The sequence below is a fragment of the Melanaphis sacchari genome, unplaced genomic scaffold (genome assembly GCF_002803265.2).
Source record: "Melanaphis sacchari strain LSU unplaced genomic scaffold, SCAv2.0 Contig221_pilon_pilon, whole genome shotgun sequence".
NCBI lineage: Eukaryota > Metazoa > Arthropoda > Insecta > Hemiptera > Aphididae > Melanaphis > Melanaphis sacchari.
Window position 1 is genome coordinate 852,576 of NW_020271098.1, and position 22,585 is coordinate 875,160.

General features: G+C 24.7%; 3 protein-coding genes and 1 non-coding gene across 5 annotated transcripts in view; all 4 read right to left on the reverse strand.

The window, feature by feature from the left end:
- The window catches only part of LOC112594213 (RNA-binding protein 1-like), a 5,131-nt gene extending 2,344 nt beyond the window's left edge, over positions 1 to 2,787 (reverse strand). Inside the window, exons 1-2 of one of the 2 annotated variants that reach the window (XR_003114644.1) lie at positions 2,531 to 2,787; positions 535 to 751 (exon numbers count right to left, since the gene is read on the reverse strand). Coding sequence is in view for 1 of the 2 variants with exons in the window: in XM_025338889.1 (XP_025194674.1) it covers positions 535 to 743 (209 nt within the window). In the remaining variant the exon portion in view is untranslated. The remainder of the gene's footprint in view (positions 1 to 534; positions 752 to 2,530) is intronic. The other variant, XM_025338889.1, reaches the window with a different exon arrangement.
- LOC112594238 lies at positions 60 to 138 on the reverse strand. The gene has a single exon (XR_003114645.1). It is a non-coding gene; the product is annotated as a small nucleolar RNA R38 (small nucleolar RNA).
- Positions 2,788 to 8,303: 5,516 nt separating the features above from the next.
- LOC112594214 (eukaryotic translation initiation factor 2 subunit 3) lies at positions 8,304 to 13,707 on the reverse strand. Its single transcript, XM_025338890.1, has 7 exons — positions 13,441 to 13,707; positions 13,317 to 13,380; positions 12,850 to 12,960; positions 9,593 to 9,826; positions 8,810 to 9,513; positions 8,567 to 8,739; positions 8,304 to 8,449 (listed from the first exon to the last, which is right to left on the reverse strand). Exons 1-7 carry the CDS (start codon positions 13,492 to 13,494, stop codon positions 8,383 to 8,385), a joined length of 1,407 nt encoding a protein of 468 aa, XP_025194675.1. The 5' UTR covers positions 13,495 to 13,707; the 3' UTR covers positions 8,304 to 8,382.
- Positions 13,708 to 20,671: 6,964 nt separating this feature from the next.
- Positions 20,672 to 21,901, reverse strand: LOC112594178 (ras-related protein Rab-9B-like). Its single transcript, XM_025338835.1, has 3 exons — positions 21,399 to 21,901; positions 21,140 to 21,334; positions 20,672 to 21,069 (listed from the first exon to the last, which is right to left on the reverse strand). Exons 1-3 carry the CDS (start codon positions 21,591 to 21,593, stop codon positions 20,806 to 20,808), a joined length of 654 nt encoding a protein of 217 aa, XP_025194620.1. The 5' UTR covers positions 21,594 to 21,901; the 3' UTR covers positions 20,672 to 20,805.
- Positions 21,902 to 22,585: the final 684 nt, after the last annotated feature.

A 22,585-nucleotide genomic window follows, 5' to 3' on the forward strand; every position in this document is an offset into this window, starting at 1 on the left:
ATATTGTTCATCATTAATAGATTTAATGTTTAATTTTATCTACCTACGTATTTCTTACAATTTACTTCAGATAAAATTTTAGTTATCAACATAAAAATGTCTGACAGGGATAACTGTTACTATTCATCATTAATAAATTGTAAATTTATTTAGTTGCATAAAAATGTATTAATTTTTAATAATTCACCAAATCAGGACCATAAGTTTATAATTGATACATAAGAATCTGTTTAGTTATTATTTATGCAATCTGGTATTAATCTGTAATTGATTATCTACTTTCAATGCACCAACACACAAAATTCAAATTATGAATCAATAATGAACTATCAATTCTATAAACATAATTTAGTGGCTCAAATGGTCCATTAAAATTTAGTGAAATCTTAAATTAGTAAAAAATTGTATGTAACTTGACATTTAATATTAGTTTGTTTTTAATCAATATCAGCATATAATTGTCCGTAAGCATAATTTAAATAATTTGTTTCATAAAAAAAATTATAAATATACATTATATGTTAAATTTCTTACGTTCCATCTAAACCTCGGACTGCATCTTCGGCATCACGTGGATCTTCATATTCTATGAATGCAAAGCCTGGTGGATTTCTTGCTATCCAAATATTTTTCAAAGGACCATATTTGGTAAACAAATCTTCTATTTCGTATTTATTGGCATTGCTTTTTAAATTACCAATATATACTTTACAAGTTGGATCCCATTCACGGTGTTTGGACATATTTTCGTCTTTAAGTTATAAATAAATATAATTAAATTATGTACATAAATATTCAAATATTAATACTGTTGAAGGATTAAAATGTGTACCTTGAGGTTTTTAGTATTTATAAAAAAAATATACCATATTTATTGTAATTGATTATACTATATCTATATGTATTTAATATATTTAAATACAGAAATTTAAAAAATATATTAAATTTCATAATCTAAGAGCAGTTATGCATATTTTTACCTACACAAATAATAACTATTTTTTTTAATTTAGTAGATTGTTAAGAAATTTATCTAGAATCATTATACAAGGTATTTGAAATTTAATTTTGGAGACTATGATGTATTTTTTATCTTAAGCAATTTAAAATATTTATAGCATCTCTTAATCATATTCCAAAGCAAAAAAAAACAAAAAACATGTAATGTCACCTATTCCAGCATTTAACATGTTTTGGTAAAATGAAAATCATACTAGAGTAATAATAGTGGAAAGTACCTAAATGACAACAAACAATAATTGTCTTAACCATAAATATGCTCTTTAACGAGTTAGCTACCTCAGTCATAAACAGTACTCAGAAGTTGTAGCACTAAATTTTTTAGTTTTAGCTTTTAACTATGCACTTACAAACTAGTAAAACAAATAGCATGAAAAATCAAAAAAATATTCATTTAACATGAAAAAATTAAATATAAATTTACAATTTTATAATTAATAATTAACAAGTAAAAATTTTTTTAATAATTCAAATATTTTTAAAAATATAACCAAGTAAATCATTATTTTCAACAAAATACAAATGTTTCCAATACTATATGAAAATATACCCGAAAATAGCAATAAAAACTGTAATAAGCAAAAAAATAAAATAAAATAAAATTTTGGGTATGAGATCAGAGAAGTGTGAAACATATTTGTATTTTCTTTTGCATGTTCATGACCAAGAAAAATATGCATTTGGTACAACTTCCGAACCTCGGTCATAAAATATATGTAATACTTTGAGTAGGTAAATTTAAAAGATAAGCCAAAAGTTACAGGAAAACTATTTTTCTTACTTATGATGGGAAATAATATACTTTAGAAATAATTAATTTTTTATGACATAAATAATATCCACATAATACAAGTATCTCAAGGAATATGAAAGTTATTAAAAAATATATATAGCATTATTAATTGTAAAAGCTGTAAATTTAAATAGGTAATAATAAAAATGTATGATACGTCTTGAAACAACTTCTATGAAAATTAATGATTAAGAATTTGCAGAAATTAAAACCGTTTGTTATTAAATAATAGACATAACGATGTTATGATTTAAAAAACAAAAAACAATTATAACTACTAACTTAAGTTGACCAAAGATAATTAGAATAAGAAAAAATAAAATGGTGAACTTTAATGATTATAAATTATGCAGTTTTAAACACATTTAAGTTTTAATATTTTCCACCAAAACGTAATAGTACAATACAATATTTATTTTACGATAAATACCTAATGTAAAAAAAAAATGTATTGAATAAATCAAAATATTATGTAAATTTATAAAATGTAAATTACACGTGTTTAAGTTAGGTATATAAATCGAAATAAAAAAAAAAGATACGACCCGAGTACGGTAAAATCTGACTAAAAATTACTATTAAACTAGATAGGTTGTATAGAAAGAGCAGTATATTAATCGCAATCAACAGCAAAGAGAAAGAGCCTTGCAGCATGAAGTCAACTATTATACTCGATATATTATGTATGACCGAACATACTTAGTTCTAGAAACTTACATTTATAACTTCTATAACCGATGAGGTTGAAAAACGATAATGATTAATGACTACAAGCGACTAGCCAGTTCTCCACGAACGCCAAGAGTCAGAACGACAGAGACAAGTTAGCAATCTTGATTATTAACCATTGCGACGTTGACGTTTAAAGTAGCGTACTCAATAGTCGACATGTATTATTGTTGAATAGTGAATACTGTTGTATTATAAACCAAAATGGCTACCACACGACTGCATCGAGCCACCAACAGAATTTTATCAATGTATCATTTTATAATTATCTATAATTATATGCAGTTACACCACTTCAATATAGATAAATTTATTCCGTGGTTACACTGTTTTTCAGCAACTAGATACTAAAAAAAAAAAAAAATTAGTAAACATAATTAACATATATAATAATTTATTCTTAAGAGATATTTAATATTTATATGTAAATTAAAATGTACACATGTATTTTTATATCAAATTTGTAAATCTAATATTGGTTGTATAAGCTAATTTCAAAAAACCGTACAATAATATGATATATTGATAAACATATATGCATTATGCATATATCTGTAATATAATATGTTAATTATGTATATAAATTATATTTCTTAAATTTTGATCAATATTATGATCTAAAGAATAAAGACTAACATTTTTAACAAAATTTATTTTAATACTTGCTTCAAAATCTTTTTTTTTTTTTACTTTCCAAATTTTTTTTGTATGAGTACCATGCAAAATGGTTTAAAATAATAATAATATTAGTGTATTGAAGGTATTATGTAAACATATTTTTTCGCTAATTGGTGTGTCTTCAAGTATTTTATTATACTAAAATAATAATTTTTCGTCTAAACTGATTATAAATTTGGGCACATCTATTCTGTGCTGATATTTAGAAGTTTGAGGCAAACATTTTCTCGTGTTACCTATTGCATTTAGATCAATATCAAATAAATACACTCATAATTGTTTTTAATAACAAAAAAATACATATATAGTTTAGAGATACATACTTCATTTTTTGAAAGTACCTACGTGTTTTATACGCATCTATATAATATATACATAAAAAACAATTCTTAATAATAGCATCACCAAATAATTTATAGACAACAAAATATCAAATATGGGTCAGTGATCAGTCACAAAAATAAAATATAATATAACTAGTACTAATACATAATATAATATTAATTTAGTTTTGATACATTAAATAGTACATACTAAATATTGGACTCGCAGAATTCATGTGTACCATTGATTATAGAATAGACAAAAAAATACAATGTTATGAGCTTTGTTTTCTTCGAAAAATTGCAACACACCATTAATTGTCTGTGTGAAACCTTTAAAACAAGGAGGTTGAGTTAATTTTCCTTTTTTTAATTTTTGAAAATTTGTAAAATATTCTGAGGCTTTTTATAAGAAATTGTGTATAGTACCTGATTCAGTTAATGCACATAGATATGAATTTTGGCTATATAAAGATCTGCTATTAAGAGAATCGAATAAATGATTGATAAATTCAATAAAATCTGCAGTATTTAAAGAAGTGTTACTTTGAAGTTGTCCAGTTTGTATACAAGTTCGGATCGTTGCTGACATAGAATGGCTCAATAATTGTGCTGCTAATTTAACATTCATTTTTTGAAAAGAATTTGGATAAATATGTGCATCTGTTATTTTGACGAGACACCTACTCTTGAGATTTTTTTATCTAACTCATATGTTTAACCTTTTATAAAAGAAGCTTTAATTAAATTATTTCTAACACTTTTAGTAAATGTGGCACATCAAATAAAGAAAATATTTTATTGTTATCAATAAAAAAATGAGGCCTATCTTCGGAAACATTTAATGATTTTAAAGTACTTTGATTGTTTGTGCCTTAATCACATACTATAATTTTTGGACACAATCCAACTTCAAATAATTTTTAAGAACATCTTGTATTTAATTTTTTTAAATGTTTTTGTTACTCCAGAATGGGAAAGAAAATATGCAATTGGAATTTTCCACTGAGAATACCTCTGGCCATAAATACTAGAACACAGTTAGCACTTTTATTGGTCCTTCCATAATGCCCCAAGTCTTCAAAACCTTCAATAAAATCAAATTCTTTTGAATATTCTACAAATTCTTTTATATACATCTCATCAAAACAAACAGAGCACACTTTTTCTTTATAATCAGATGACTCAAATTTTTTTTGAAGATGACTAAAAAATAATTTACTAAAATCTGGTAAAAACTTTGATTGACTAATCCAATAACGAATAGTAGATGGTCCTGGTAAATTTACTTTCTAAGAACGTAAAAATTTATATGCTGCTGGAGATTTATAATATAAATTTAAAGCTAATTGTTTTTCAATTAATGTCCAGGGACTACGCTTATCTTTTAATTGCATAGTCACTATTGCCTTAGAATTTATAGAAGAAAAATTATGCATATTTATTAAATTAAATTAGCAGTGTTAGTTAAACGGTTTTTATTAGAAAAATTTGTAAAACTTTCAGGTAGGAAATGCTCTTGACAAATGTACCTATTATGCAGTTTTTCGGGTTCAATCGAAAATAGACTTGTGTTTCCTGTGAAGATAAATCAAATATTAAATAAATAACATTATATTTTTTGGAATTTAAGTTAGAAGAAATAATATTTTATAATTATATAATCTTATATTTTCAAGACAATTTAAACTATCAAGATAAATCAAAATTATAAATTTTTTACCTTATTTCAACTTTAAAGGTTAGTTAATAAAATATTAAAATTTATTTAAATAAAAAAATCATTAATTTTTATTTTCATTCCAATTATTTATATTGTTACTTTTAAAGGGATAACATTTAAAATAAAATACCTATAAATTACGTACTTAGTACAACATTTTCTTTAACATTATAAAAAAAAGAATTAATTATTTATTTACCCGAATTTATCATTCAAACTTCTCTTCTCTCGTCGTTTGGAAAACGATAAAGTCGTAAATTAGGAAACAAATTCCTCAACTTGCCACAATTCACATAATGACATTTATTGCCAGACATTTACAGATAATTTTATACTCAAATAAATGAAAATTATTTTTTGTATAAAAGACTGATCAGTGATCACATAGATCACAATAAGAGTTGGTAACCCAAAAAATTGTCTCTCAAAAACAAGAAACGACTAAACAGTAAACAGCAGTCAATTGGATATTTAACGATATCGGATATGCGATAACGAATTATGAAATAACATATTTTAATCAATAATAATACAAGGAATTCTATTTTCATTTTCATTTCTTTTGAACATATATTCTATTTTTAGAACGACAACTATTGTACCCTTGCTTTTCTTCACCATACTTGGTAGTATGGTAGGGGTACCACCACCTTGAATCTGGACACCCTCCGCTTTGCTTACCTACCTATGAGAGGGTACACCACTTTTGCATCACTTCTACACTAGCGCTTACTTACCGGTTGCATCATTTTCTGCACTAGCGCTCCATAGTGGCTGCATCATATGAATGGTCACCAAAATACCAAATATTAACATTACATTGTCCATCTGTCTATTCTATAACCAATGATGTGTACCAACCTGATTTGTCGTAACTTAAAACAACACACAAAAACATCTATAATATGTTACATGTAGTACTTCACTGTTCATATATTTTTGTTTAGCATATTAGCACACAAAAACAAACTGGTGATATCTTGGTTACGTTACAAAGCAACGTTGATCATGAAACACTATAACGTCCTCGCGACGTTATAAAACATAAATTTCAGTGGGATACCTGTATATTAAAACCACCAACAAAGAGTACCTAATTAAAATATTAATAATTTATTAGCCATTCAGAAAATTGAGTTAATAAATACAATATAATGAGCCAATACACCATTGAGGATATTTCCTTTAATAAATATAATTATATAAAGTTGGAATACTAAAAAAAATTATTATTTTCTAATATGTTATTCTAAAAGATAACAAAAGTCATTAAGTTTGAAATATAAATATAAAATTTTTAATAACAAAATGATATATGACATATATGTACATACATTATACAAAAGAATATAAATAATAATTACAACATCTACAGACTCATACATTATAATATGTAGACCATTGCATGTTAAAGAAACTAAGTTGTTTAAGTTAATAATTTGAATTACAATTTTCTCTAATAAGTTAAAATTTGTAAAAAACATCAGCTTGATTTTAAGTTAAAGATAATATTATTCTTCGAGATTAGTCTATTACTTATTACTGGCCGATACAGTGATACCCGATTCCACATACCTATAATATATCATTCATTTTACGAAAATTAACAATGAATTACTCAATTACGTCAAAACTAAGTTTACATGTTCGCTAGCATGATGTACATTATAGTTTAAAAATTATTTTTCGAAAAACTTAATTTTCACTAGTATAGGGCTGAAAATACGTATTTTTGGCCCCTTTATTGATTATGGTTTTAAAGGAAGTAATTGCGAATCTAAAAACTAAGCTTGCACGTTCATATTACAAATATTTGTGTTTCTAGAAATTAGTTAATTTAACTTACAAACTAGTTTTAAAAATGTAAAAAATACTGTACATTTTTAATTCGATTATTGATTAATATAAGTAAATAATAATTTAGTATAACAGGCATATTATTTTTTAATCAATTTAATTTCATGTTATTTAATTATTACTCATTTGTTGTTAATACAAATTCACAGGTTATACAGGTATGTATACTTATTTTTCATTTGCTTATTGTTATAACTGTACTAGAAACTACTGAGTATTAAACAAAAATAGATTAATATGTTTTTTGGTGTAGCATCATTTGAAATCTGAATCACCTACAATCCGTATCAATTTGGATTCAAGTAGCACAAGTACGCATTTTGAAAAAAATAGAACTTTTAATAGTAAATTCAAAATTTTTTTTTTATAAATGTTAATTTTTCGATTATAGGCATAATATAACTTTGCCAAATTTTTTTTTTTATAATATCATAGTTCACAATAAATATAAAATATAATCTAGACCTATAGATATTAGATATTGTAAGTCAGTAATTTTAGTTACACAAAGAGACACAGAATTGATCAAAAACAATTAAAACGTTATTAATTTATCTAATATACATGATATTATAGTATATTTGCAGTAAAATTTGTTTTGAGAAAAGTATAAACATGATAATATATATTTTATTTGGAAAATTGTTTTCATCCAAAATAATAGAACTTTTAAAATTGACAAATTTTATAAAAATATTATTACAATAAAAGCATGTGTTTAGTAAATACCTAAACCACTATAACAGTATTTATGTATTTACATTTTCAAAGTTTAATTATTTATGTGATTTATATATTTTGTATTTATTTATAGTCATTAGTCATTACTCATTACTAGGGGCTAGATTTATATGCATTTGCAGGGTTTTTCTGAATAGTTCAAAAAATAGGTAAACTACAAGTTCAATTTGTAATCAATAGAAACTAAATATAAAGTTTTATTTTGCATATTTTGTCATTTTTTGATATGTACTGCATATTTCTATATTAATTCTGTAATTTATTTATAAAACATTCAATAATATTATTTAAATTGGTTATTAATGAGAACTAGGGTAAATTTTTATCATGTTCTATGTGATATTCATAGGAAAGCACCGTCAATAAATTTCGACCAACAAAAGAGCACTGCCGACTAAAAAGGTTGGAAACCGCTACTGCAGAACATTTAAAAATTAAATAAGTACGATTTATATCTTTTTTATTGGAGTAATTAATGCAATAAATACACGTAATGTGAAATAGTAATTGTTCACAATTTAGCCCGTTTGTGGGTTTGAAGGTTGTATGGTTTCTCCACCACGAATTAAACCCCATCCAATAAGTCTGTAAAAAAATTATAAATTTAATTATAGACAAAATTTGTATAGAAGCAACTTTTCAATTAAAAAAAAAAGCAATAAGTTGACATTAAAACGTATTGGTATTTTTATTTTTATTTACCTCCAATGTTTTTCAACTCGACGACTTAGTGAAATTTTTTCTCCAATTTCTGTGCAAACCGGTGTTGTTAAACTGATTTTAGCTAAATCAGCTTTTGTAGCTAACACTCTTCCACCAGTTGACAGAGAACCAATATTTAACAATAGCACTTCATTCTTAGACAATCGTTGAACCTGTTCAACAAAAATAAATAAATTATTAGGTTTGATATTTAAAATCAATAAAATATAATTCAATATATACCTTTGCTGCTTTCTTATCTCCTTCTGTACGAACACCTAATAATCGCTTTAGCAAATAGTATGAAACTTCTAACTCAATAAATATATCTGGTAATGCTCCAACAGCTCCTAATACTTGTCCAACAAGACGATCAGCTCTACATAACGTAGGTTCAATTTTAGTACCTACACCAATTAGTCCTCCAGGAACAGCAAAGTTCAATTCATTTTGCTCTGTGTATAAGGACACAATGCGTGAAAAAATAGGCTGACAAGTTAATTTTCCTTCGCTATCTTTTGATACTAAGCCAGGGCGTACTTCAATTTCCATCCCAACTTTTAACACTCCGCGTAGAATACTACCACCAGCAACTCCTCCTTTAAGATCATCCACCTCACATCCAGGTTTATTGACATCAAATGATCGAACAACAATTAGGCGTGGAGGTGATGTGAAATCTCTTTCAGGAATTGGAATTTTTTTGTAAATATATTCACAAAGCACTTCCATGTTGTATTTGAGCTGAGCTGATATAGGTATAATAGGTGCACCTTCAGCTACAGTTCCCTGAACAAATTTTTGTATCTGTTCCTGTTGTTCTTTAGCTTGACCTTCTTTCACTAAATCAATCTTATTTTGCAAAATAATTACGTTATTTAATTTCATGATTTCTATAGCAGCCAAGTGCTCTGATGTTTGGGGTTGTGGGCAAGATTCATTCCCAGCTTAAAATCAAAAGAAAAGAGTATAATATAAAAATATTTTAACTATAATTAATATTTAACTTATCAGTAATTATTATACCTATAAGTAATAATGCAGCATCCATAACAGCAGCTCCGTTTAACATAGTAGCCATAAGAATGTCGTGACCAGGACAGTCTACAAAAGATACATGTCTAACTAATTCAAATCTTCCCGGACAACCAGGTCTAGAACAAGGTAATGAGTCATCACGGCCTGATCCACCAGACACAAAACAAGCAGGTCGTGGACATTTATCATAGTTGCATTTGTAAATTTTAGCATTGGCATATCCTAAATAAAAAAAATAATAACATTATATAGTTTTTTAAATTTATAAACAAAAATTCAATTTTAATTTCATGGTATAAGTTTCAATATTAGAAAATGTTAATTGATTATGCTTAGAAGAAACAAATGTATATCCGAATACACTTGCGCACTTATTTATAATTTGTCCAAAAATAATTTTAATAGTAGCCCTATATTATCTATATATATTATCAGCTTACAATAAAAATATAAATAAAAAACACAATGATTGATAGTATAAATGTTAATTTTTTGATAAATCCACAGACATAAAACAACTGAATAGTGTATTGCCTATACTATTATAATTGGAACAGCTTTGAAGTACAGTTTCCATTTGTCATACTGGAAATTTCAACAAAATTCAACAACCAAAATAACATTAATATTATTTTGATAATAAAATAATAAATCATGATGGATTTTTAATATTCACGCTTTGTATAAACTGCACTAATTTTTCTATGATCCTGCCTGTGATAAGCTGCATCATATATTGTAAATATTTCCAGCATGAAAAATGATAACATTACATTTGAAATGAAATAGTCGGCTATCTTGTTGTCTTATGTCTATAAATATACTTCAGAGTTATTATTAATTCAAAATTATAACATAAAACCTATTATAGTAGTTAAAGTAATGAAGATGAGAGTATCATTGATATTAATACACACATTTATTTTCAATTATATAATTATATTTATGATAATAATATATATTATTCTAAGTAATATAATATCTAAAATATAAGTTCTAAATGTATATTAATTTATGTTTTCAAGGGAGTAAACTAACTTCCGAACTTTTTAAATGCTTCATAGTTTTATTAGAATTTGACACTGTGGTCACATCATATATGAAAGTATCAAAAATTAAAGTACCAAGTTGCAAAAGACATATGACTTGAACCAAAGACTACACAATACAAGAGTAAAATAGATTTATTAACTTTTAATGGTTAAAACTAACAAATTTTGTAAATTATTTAAATAAGTCTTAATGCGCTGTATATTCTACAGTGAACTAATCTTTAGATGAAAAAATGGTTTTACTCATAAATTATTACCAATGTTTTCATTAATATTAAAAATAAAATAAATAACTTTTAAATATTCCCCATAACTGTCTACCTGTAACAATAAATAACACCGTTATCCCTCACTCAAATGAAGTAAAATATATTGGCTTAATATTTGACAGACGTCTAACTTGGTCATCTCATCTCAAAGACAAACGTAAAAAACTCAACTTAAGACTCTACCTACTAAAGCCACTTTTTTGCTCCAAACTAGCACTACCAATCTACTATATAAAACTCTTCTACAACTACTCTGGGTGTACGGGATAGTAATATGGGATTGCGCTAAAAATTCAAATAAGAGAACTATCCAAGCCTTCTGAAATATCTGCTGTAGCATAATTACTGGAGCAGCACCATGGTATATCTCCAACAATGTAATAAACTCCTACCTCAAAATCAGCTCTATCAACAAAACTGCTACCATATACTACTAACGCTTCCACGCAAAACTACAATCCAACCCCAACCAGCTCATCAGTGACTTTGCCATACCAGCACTACCCGGAAATCCAACCAGACGACTCAAACGAAACTAGTGCCGTGATCTAAAAATTGCAATATTTGTAAATTATAAATTGTAAATGTAAATCCACTAAGTGTCTCTAATGTGAGATTTCCAACCATGTCATTATTAATTTTTGGTTCTCATTCTTATTCTTTTTATACAATATAATTTGATATGACTCGTTCACATGGTCAAATTATATACAAGTAAACCTTGTTTGAAGATCATATACTCAATGATAAAAGAATAATAATTGAAGTATATTATACTAGCTATTTTCTAATAATGAGCAAGAACTTCATCAAAAAAATTAAAATGAGTTGATTAGGTTTATTTGAAATTCTTAATATTAAATTAAAAGTTAATAGTAAACAAACTCCATAATATTAAACTCTAAAAGTTATAACTTGGAAAAAAATATTCTTTTTATTCATTTATAATAATTTGAAGCTTAATGCAGCTTTCTATTATAGTAAACACTTAGATGAAATAAAAGAAAATGTTAATATATTAAACAAAAATAACTTAAGGTTTATTGAAAAAGTTCAAGAATTATTTTAAGATAAGATAAAAACTTGCAGCATGCTATACAATTTTCAATTTTCAAAATTTAGAAAACATCCAACAAGTAGAAAAATTGGGCACTAACATTAAAGAAACTCTAGTACTGGTTTTAAGTATTAAACATAAGTGAATCAAGGGTGTAAAAGCATAGAATTTGCTAAATTTAAATAATCACAAATATTGTTTAAAAAAAAAAACCAAGGTATTCTAAAATTAGAAAAATTTGTGGAATGTTAAGCAGAAAAATAAGTAAAAACAATGAAGGCATTAAAGATTTGTCACCTGAAAACATGACCAACAATCATAACTTTGTTTTAAAAACACACCTATAGTATATTGTGATTTGTGGTATAAAAAATTTTTCTATATAAATTTATGTAATGTAAAAATCAGTTTCTAATTTTAAAATATTAAATCACATTTTGTTAAGTTAACTTTAAATGTTTTAAAGTTAATATTATGTTTTCTGCAATTAATTTTGCATTTATATAATTACAAGTAATTATTTGTTTGCAATTTTAATTTATTTTAACTTCACACATGTAATTGTTTTTCAGTCTTTTTTGTAAATTTTTGTATTTCTTTTTGCATGTTCAATAATAATTTTTACATACAAATTAGGACAGATTATTAGTAAATGCTTTCTACTAACTTACTTAATTTAATTTTGACAATGTTTAATTAATATAAGTAATTATATTAAATAAGTCAATACTAAAATCATAGATTAAAATAATAACAATATATAACCCCATTTTTATTCTATATTAGCTATATTGAAATAACAGTATAAAATATAATTAAAGCATATGGAATTACATATTCATAAAATAGGTCAGATGTACTATTTACCTAATTTAATAGTGATATTTCTTTCGAGTTCATTTTTAAATCTGACAGTTTGAACACCAGAAACAGCTTTTACAATAGTTGATTTTCCATGCGCTACATGACCAATTGTTCCTAAAAAAAATGTATAATTGTAATTGTATCATACTATAAAGCAATAAATAAAAACACCTACATAACGACACACTTAAAATGAAAGAGGTAGCTAGTTACTTAATATTTAATACTAAACTTATAAGGTACACATTGATTAACGATATTCTTTAATTTATACACAATTAATACTTTTTGATATATATTTTATAAGTATTAATTGTGGGCGATTAAAACCCAATCACTCAACTAAATTAAGGAGTAACAATTTCTACAATAGAACTCTTTAGTGTGGACCATTGTGTTTATAGGTCTACAATAACTAAATAATTTAACAATTAATGATAAATACAAAAATACGAGATCTTGTAATTTACCAATATTGATTGTAGCCTGACGACTGATAACTTCAGGTGAAGATGGTGTGAGTTTAGAAATGTCCTGAAAAGAACGATGACATTAAGAAATCATTCATCAAGGCAAACAAAAGTGAATATTTACCAGATTCTCTAGGTCTTGCTCCTTGAGTTTTGCGGACGGAGGAGCGTCAAACATAGTGGTTATCGGGTATAACACTAAAGCGTCAATTTAAGACAATAGCTAGTTATAAGTCAGGAGTAAATAATTATGTTTTCGGAATAGAAAAATAAACCCTAAGGCTTAAACTTAGAATACGTCAAATAATAAATTAATCACAAATCACAAATCACAATCATTTTATCATAGTCCATAGACCTATTAGCACATGGACGGCGCGTCGGCACATGGAGAGAGAAAACATGAGTGAATGCTGAACATCGATGAAGAGAGAATCAATTCAAAATTCATGGAGGAATAATTTTCGATATTCTTTTTTTTTATGAAATATCAGAAGATTTTTTTAAGAAACTATTAACTTTTATTTATCAAAAAATTTATCATTAAAATTTAAAATATTAAATAATTACAAAATTATATTTTTAATATACTTGGTCTGGCCAAGTTGGCCAATTATGAATCAGGTATTTTAAGTTGTTAGGCCATCCCTCCCTTTTACTCGATTTCTTCATATGCGCTTATTGGTCATAAACAGTGTAGACTCATCTAGATATTTCATCTAGATAATATTTATTTATCTTTTATCTTATTTATATGAAAATCTTAATAGGTATTTAAGGATTATCTAAGATAAAAAAATCATTATCTTTTTAGTAATTATCGAAAATAATGTTTTGAGCACTCTGTATGCATGCAATAGATACTTGCTAATAAGTTCCTTATTTATAGAGTCCATTTTATAAACCATTTTATAAATGTAACAGTCGTTACTCGTTATATAAAATAAAATAAAAATAGGATCAACAAAAATAATCTACAAACGTCATAATATTAAACTAACAAGCTTTTGATTGTATATCTAGATAAATAAAAATTATCTAGTCTCAATACTGGTCATAAATTTATGTTATTCATATTCATACATAAAACAAAAATACCAACAATTTCAAATAACTAGTTACTTGACTTACAAAAAGAACCTAAATATTGAAAATTATACAATATTAAGTAAATACTAATTTGTATATTCTGTAAAAATTTCAAGTTCATGATTATTTGTTTTTGAATTACAATAAAATAATAAAATCGGTTTAGTTGAAAACTTTATTTTTTCTAAAGAAATCTTCGTTTTTCACAATTATTTTCCCAGTTATTTTTATAAGTATTGAGAATTTTATACTTCAAATTTAAAAAGATTTAAAAAATAAATATTTAAAATTTGAAAATTTAAATGTATTGGTACATGTTCAGCACTCAGCAGTGTACTTATGTATTGTATAGGTACTTACATAATATAAGAATATTTTAAATGGACTATAATAATATAAAATACATTTATTTTGTTTTGAATAAAAATTATTAATTATAAATTTAAGTTGTAACCATGTACTGATGTACTATCTACAAGATCAAATTAAACACAACATGTGTCTTTATATAATTGCTTCAAGTAAAATAATATACAAGAAATTGGATTAGTTATTGAATTATTAATTGCTTCCACACTAAACTATAAATATCAGAAGTAGGCCGATTCTACAAAATTGGATCCAATACAATAACCCAACGTCTGACTGATGACTACCATAGAACGTATCTACTCCTATTAGAAGATTTAGAAGTTTCTGAAAACTTTCGTGACCATAAATTATTACACGTATTAAAAAATTAAAAACATAATTATTATTATTTTTACATTATAAATAAAATATAAAAACAAATATATATTATAAAATGTTGTTCAATTTAAAAATTAATACACCTCCCACCAGAATTTATTACTAATTAAACGACTACAACATTACTGGGTACTAAACATAATTTATTGTGAAAGTGAATATTATTAATATTTTACCTATTTATATTATAGCTTATAGTACCTGTACTTATATAGTAACTTCTAATTAGTTACCAACATTTCATAAATATTGTAGATAGATCATTTTTTTTTTCAATTTTATGCGGTAAAGTATAAAATTTATCAATTAAACTGTCTTTATTATTAATAAATATATATACACAATATAGTCAATACATTCAATGCAATTAAAATACACGTCATATCAAAAAAATATCACGTCATATTGAATAAACGTGGCGTGACTTTTTATTGGTTGCCTATTTAGCCCCTATGAAATACAACAACAATCGTTAAATTTACATTTTTATTTATAAAACAAACAAATAATAATAAATTTATGGATGTATTTAGATATGTAGAATAGTATAAATAAAACCAAACCATAAAATAAAACATAAACATAATTTAAACGTTTTTAATTCATTCAAATTTTTAATTTATAATTGATATTTATACAACAATCAATATAATATAATATAAGATAATATTATATAAATATTTTTAAGAATTAAAATTAAATTTAGCAACTTAAATAAGATATATATTGAATATTTTATAGGCATTAAAAAGAATATCATTCCTTCTTATCAATAATAAAACGTGCTGTAATGTGATTGCTGATCATAATTTTTAGTTTTTAATATTTTTTTTTTTAAATAATAAAAAATTGAATATAATTTTGAAAAAAAGTTAATAATATTGATACATTAGTTCATTGTTTAATATAAGCAAATATTACGAAAAACTAAATATCAGAAGGTAGCTAATTTTTTGGAAAATAATTATTAGAAATGTTTCCTCTACCGATGAGCTTTCAAGTGTAGGAATAAAAATACGTTAAAAGTTTTGTGACTTAATGAGTATAGCTATTAGGGAAATTGTTAATTAAAATGTTCGATATTAAACAATGGATAGAACAACTGTTTAAATCTAAATATTTGAACTAAATTAACTTGTCACAATTGCATATATTCACAATTTATATCACGTTGTGTTAGACCATATAATACATTTAATATTTATTTAATGGATAGAAGCACACCACATGGCCACAGTATATTCCATCAGTATAAAAAAATGTTAAATTAGCAAAGGGTTTGCGAAATGCAATCTCGTATATTTATCCACATATTGTTTGTATAAAATGAATTCTGATAACAAATAACAATTAATACCATGTGTTTACCAATTTAAAGAACTCTGAATTTCTCGGCCGAATTATATGGAAATAAATTGAATTTTTTTTCAAGCTAGTGTGATATAAATACAACTAATAAAAGGATAATTACACATTAACAGATACATTGAAAATATATCACATACGCATGCGCAATAAAACATGTTTTTTTTAAACGCCGCACACATATTTTGAACATCATATTCTCGGATAAGCTTAATTTTTTAAAGATGATTTTAAATATTTTGATGCATCAGCTATGGTTTTAAGACGGCTCTTTGCGTCTAATATTTAAGAGGACGCCGCACTCGCATGTGTTGTCTTTGTCTTACATACATACAACATGGCAAATTTTCGTTCAGCAGAATCCATTTAATGTTGTTAACTTTAACATTAGAGTAAATTTACCTATTATCAAACTTAAATGTAAGAATTTTATCTAGGCTATGACATAGGCTTTTGTTAATATAATTTTAAAGTGAGTTATGAGCATTTTAAAGTTTCAATATCTTATATGGCTATAACTCAGCTTTAAATTAAAATATCAATAAAACCCTATGTCATTGCCTAGATAAAATTCTTACATTTAAGTTTGATAAAAGGTAAATTTACTCTAATGTTAAAGCTAACAACATTAAATGGATTCTGCTGAACGAAATTTTGCCATGTTGTATATAATACAGTGATAACACATGCGGGTGCGGCGTCCTCTTAAGGGGAAAAATTTAGACAATTTATTATCTTGTTATCTTCGCCCGTAACTCATATAAGTCATAAAAAGTGCGGTTTTATACGTGTACCGCCACTTTCCGCCTCCAAAAACCAGTAGTTCAAAAACTACAATTGCGTCACTTACATCTTGAGAGTTACGTGTCGCATCATTATCATAAAGCTATTGTTGGGATTTTAGTATTTTACAATTATTATAATTTACCAGAAAATACAAGTATATTCTGAATTTATGAATATACTTGCCACTTGGATATTTTATTTTTATTACTTAGTATACGAAATATGAATATTGTGTAGGTAGAATCACTAGAATCATTGATTTTAAATACTAGTATTTAAAATTAATGTTAAATTTAAACATTTTAAGCAGATTCGTACATTCAAAATCATTTATTTTTTTGTCATACACATGTTATGTGTAATATATATTATTAAATTAATATATTAATATATTAATTATTATTAATTTATTATATAAATTATATTTATAATCAATGGTAATATATAATAATATTGTAATAATTATTTTATGTAAAATCATATAAATAGATAAATAACTAATCCCTGATAGATAAACCACGATTAAAACGGGAATCTAAAATTTCAAAAAACAAATGGTCATGGTAAAATGAAATTAATTGTTGCTGCATTCGTAGTTCAAAGAATACGTCATCTCATAAAATCTTTTGGTACAAATGGTACAACATGCCTGAAAATATAAATAAGAACGATAAGTGTCAATTAGTGAAATATTTAGTAAAGCAAGAAATATTATACTTGTGTAAAACTGGAATCTCGACAAAATGTAGTGGAAATAATGTACCTAAGATCTAAGAATTATATCGTAAATTGTAATTCAAAAATGAAAAATTGTAGCTTGAATTTTTACGTAATTATTAGCTAATTTAGAGCATCACGCACAAAATATTATACTCGGTATCTTAAATATTCTTAAGTGAAAAAATTACAAAAAACGACCAACTTTAAATAGTTATAAATTCAAGGTAACCGGGAAAATAAAAATATACCGTAATAATATTTCGTCTTTTTTTAAAATTTGTTATACAAATTTGAAAAACTTACTAATTTTCTGATGTGGCGAAATCATTACATCAAACACTTCTACGCGGTGAAATAACGCCCAATTTACAGCAGCGAACCTTACAGCAGTATGCCTATTGTCAATTATTTAATTAAAAACAATAAAGACACATTTTCCAATTATAAATACGTAAAAGTGATTTGATACAATTACAAATGTGATTGATGAAAAAAATATGCCTTTACGGATAGAATGGAAAAAAATCACACAATTTTTTCCATAATTAAAAATAATATATTAAGTAGGTACCTACCGTAACCATAGTATAGAGTACGTTTTATTCGCAAATTACACAAATACTATGTTAATTAAATACTTATCTAACCAAATAGTAAATTATTTGTTAACAGTAAAACTAGGCTAAAATAAAACTACGTGTTATACTGTTATCCAATAGACATATTATGTCTAATAGTTATATTGTTAATGTCGTCAAATTCGATAGCCAGTTAAAGTAATAATATAATATAAATATAATATAGGGGCTCCGTTCACCACAGTTAGGTCAAATTTAATAATTAAACACTTCCACTCTCGTGTAGTAAAATGTGTAAGTACATGTACAACTCATTTGAGTTTACATTTAGTAGTTCTAAATATTGTATTAAAACCATATATGATGTATTGTTAAAAACTTTAAATCAAATTAAATGAATTAAATGTATATAACTCAATAGTAGTCAACAGGTTCTGCTTGCAGTAGCATCATAATTTACTATTAATTAAATTTAAACTGAATTTCAATTCAAAATAATAATATTTTTTGTTAGTATCTATAATTTATAATAAATGCATTTTTAATAAAATAACTAATAATTATTAGTGTATAACACAATCTACAGTCTACATTATAGATATAAATACATTTTTCAATAAAATAGTTAGATATCAAAAACCTATCTGACATTTAATTGATGAATAAGTCATAAGAAATAACTACAAATTTAGTTTATCTATTTTTTCTCAGTTTTTACTCTTTTCTATGATATACAGCATACATTTTTAATTTAATATTCCAAAGTAGAATATTACGATAATGAGTATTTCAACCTATTAATGCTTTTTCCTCTAATAATATCACCCTTTATTTCATCTTACATATTTAAAAAAAAAATTATTTATAATAATTTAAAAATACATGACAAAATTAATTGACCTATTCATATAATCTGATTCTTTTTTTTTTGGAAAACAGTTAAAATACCATAATTTTTTAATAAAAAATGTCTTAAATCATAGTAAATGCTAAATTAAATATAAATCTTAATAGATCATTTGCGTTTAGTAAATTACAATAATTACAATGATACATATTAAATGAATTATATTCTTGTATAGTAAAATTATTAAAACTTCAGTAAATAAAAATTTTCTTACAATAAATCATAATAAATATTGCATAAAACAAAAAAAAAAATAGCAGAATTCCTCAAAAACACTTTAGTAAAAATACATTTTTTTAAATTAATAAAATATTAGTTGTTTTTTTAGTATAATTAATATTTATCTAAAACAACATTTTTAAAATATAAAAAAATATTTATATAATATTAAAAATAGAGTAACTTTGAATATTTAAAAAGTAATACAATTCTGTACATTAATAATTATTTATAGCCGCATTTCCATGACTGATTTACTTGGCCAATATTTGATACTGGTGGTTACTTGTACGTACGCTACTACTACTCTTAAAACTGGTACTCTTCTCGATGATAGACAGAAAATGTGATACAAGTCAAAGGAACATCCAATATACTAATATAATAAACCAGTAAGAGTAGTTATACAAATTACTCACCCATTTGGATATAAATGTACTTGCCAGATATACCAATCCTTGGAAAACAGCTTAAAATATTTTAATATATTATAATTTAAAATTTTTTTCAGTCAAAAGTTTATAAAAATAAATTAGTGGAATGCCTTACATGATAATTTTTTTTTAAAATTTATTAATTATACTTAACACAAGGCCTTTAAACTTTGCCATTTGTATTAATGTACAATTGAGTTTTTAATATCATATTCATAATCTATGATTTAGAATCAATATAAATTCACATTCATTTTTCAATACTTAAAACATAATAAAGTATATGTATTGCTCAATAATAATATTTATAAGTCAACAATTATTAATTAATTTAATAAAAAGTATTAATATACAATAATTCTAAGTACTATTTAATAATAGAATTAAAGTTAATTTGCCTATTGTATAAAATAACAATAATATAAAATAAAACATAAAACAAATTTGTTATCACTAAAATGTCCACAAAATAATAGGATGAATATTGATATTATATTGATATTCTTAAATCTTTATTTTTATTTTACCTCAAAAATTAACTTTATGAAAAATAAATAATATGTAATATATATTGCTAATCATTATATACTTATAAAAAAAATTGTATGCTGAAATACACTAAGTTAATACATCATACGTTTTTAACAACACTTAGGTGACACAATTTCAGCTGTAGGACAAGCAGCACTACCATTAATTGGCCTAGATAATTTAACTAAATTTGTATGTGATATTTTTAATTCGGAAGGCCTTTCTGTTGAAGCCCAAACTTCAACAGCTAAAGTAAATGCAGTCTCTATATTCATATCTGTTTTAGAACTAGTTTCAACATAAGGAGCACTCAGATATTCTGAACACCATTTGTCTGCTTCATCTTTAGAAATTACTCGGTCTTGTAGGTCTACCTAAAAAAATTATTATAGATTATGTTATTTTTATTATTAAAAACAATAATATTTTTCTTTTATAACTAACCTTTGTAGCAACAACAATAAAAGGAAAATTCACATCAGTTGTCCTGGAATACTGTAAGAATTCCTTTTTCCACGAATCTACTGTTTTAAAGCTTTGGATATCGTCCACAGCAAATGTCAGTAAACAAATATCAGTTCCTCTATAAAAAGGGGTTCGTAATGTTCGAAATCTTTCTTGTCCTGCAGTATCCCAAATCTAAATATATTTAAAAGTTAAAAATATTGTAAATGTTTTAACAAAAAATTTATTTAAATTATACCTGCAGAGTATATACAATTCCATTAACATCGAGGTCCTTTTGAAGAAATTCTACACCCAATGTATGAAGTGTATGGTCACTAAAACTGTTACTTACAAATCTGTTCATAAGACATGATTTTCCAACATTACTATTTCCCAAAATGACTACTTTCAATATTGGGTTTTGTTTAACCAAAATCGTTTTCTCTTTCATACCGAAATAAAATATAACTATGATATTATTATGTGACACTAAATAAATGTATCATGGTTGTAGTTAAATTAAAATTTAATTTAATAATTTGATAGTTTTTAAAAACAAACCATTGAAATGCTTCCAATATTCAATGGTTCAGTACAACTGTACAAAACTACAAGCACTTCAAACAGTACAGACATTTAAAAACAATAAAAATTAATTATCACAATAATTAGTAATTACAAATAAGTAACAAGTAACAACTACAACCATGAAGATTTGAGATCCTCTCATATCCATACAAGAAAAGTGATTGGCAATGGTCATAACCGACTATCGAGATATATAATCGAGAATCGAGATATCTCAATTATGAAAACAATCGAGATATTTCGATTATGATAAAAGTAATCAAATAATCGAATAATTTCGATTATGAGTAAAATAAAAAATAATCGAGTGATCGAATAAGTTTTATTATAAGTAATCGAATTTGGAAATGTTTTAAATTATTATTTAATATCTAGTAATTGATGTAGTATATTTTTATTCTGAAAAATGGTATACATATAGAAATAGGCTAACCCCAAAAAATTTAGATTTTGTTGTATTTTTAAATAGTAATTTGAATTTGTTTTAAAACTTTTTGTTTATTTTTACATTTTTATATTTTGTTTGGTTTTGTTCATTAAATATTAATTATTTATATACTTAATATTACGAGCTACTATTAAGTAAATTATTAGATTACTATTATTTAATAATTTTATTTAAAACTTATAATGCATTATTAACATTTGCTAGATTTGGTAGCTATACACATTTGTAATACATTTTTAAGATACCATTTCAAATATATAAAAATGAATAATAGGTAGTTTTTTTCATAATCAAGAATTTACAGTATCTTAGACCAACAGATTAATTTAAAATTTAGATAATAATTATTAAATAAAAAAAAAATAAAAACTTGTTTTTTATTTAAAGCACCTATTAATAATGCATAA

What these genes read in the sequence shown, in the direction of transcription:
- LOC112594214 (XM_025338890.1), bottom strand. Translation starts at nt 13,494, where the DNA reads ATGTTTGACGCTCCTCCGTCCGCAAAACTCAAGGAGCAAGACCTAGAG. An exon ending in AGCAAGACCTAGAGAATCTG is followed by an intron (nt 13,381 to 13,440) that starts GTAAATATTCAC and finishes CGTTCTTTTCAG; the next exon opens with GACATTTCTAAACTCACACC. An exon ending in TCAGGCTACAATCAATATTG is followed by an intron (nt 12,961 to 13,316) that starts GTAAATTACAAG and finishes CATTTTTTTTAG; the next exon opens with GAACAATTGGTCATGTAGCG.
- LOC112594178 (XM_025338835.1), bottom strand. Translation starts at nt 21,593, where the DNA reads ATGAAAGAGAAAACGATTTTGGTTAAACAAAACCCAATATTGAAAGTA. An exon ending in GAATTGTATATACTCTGCAG is followed by an intron (nt 21,335 to 21,398) that starts GTATAATTTAAA and finishes AAATATATTTAG; the next exon opens with ATTTGGGATACTGCAGGACA. An exon ending in TTATTGTTGTTGCTACAAAG is followed by an intron (nt 21,070 to 21,139) that starts GTTAGTTATAAA and finishes TAATTTTTTTAG; the next exon opens with GTAGACCTACAAGACCGAGT.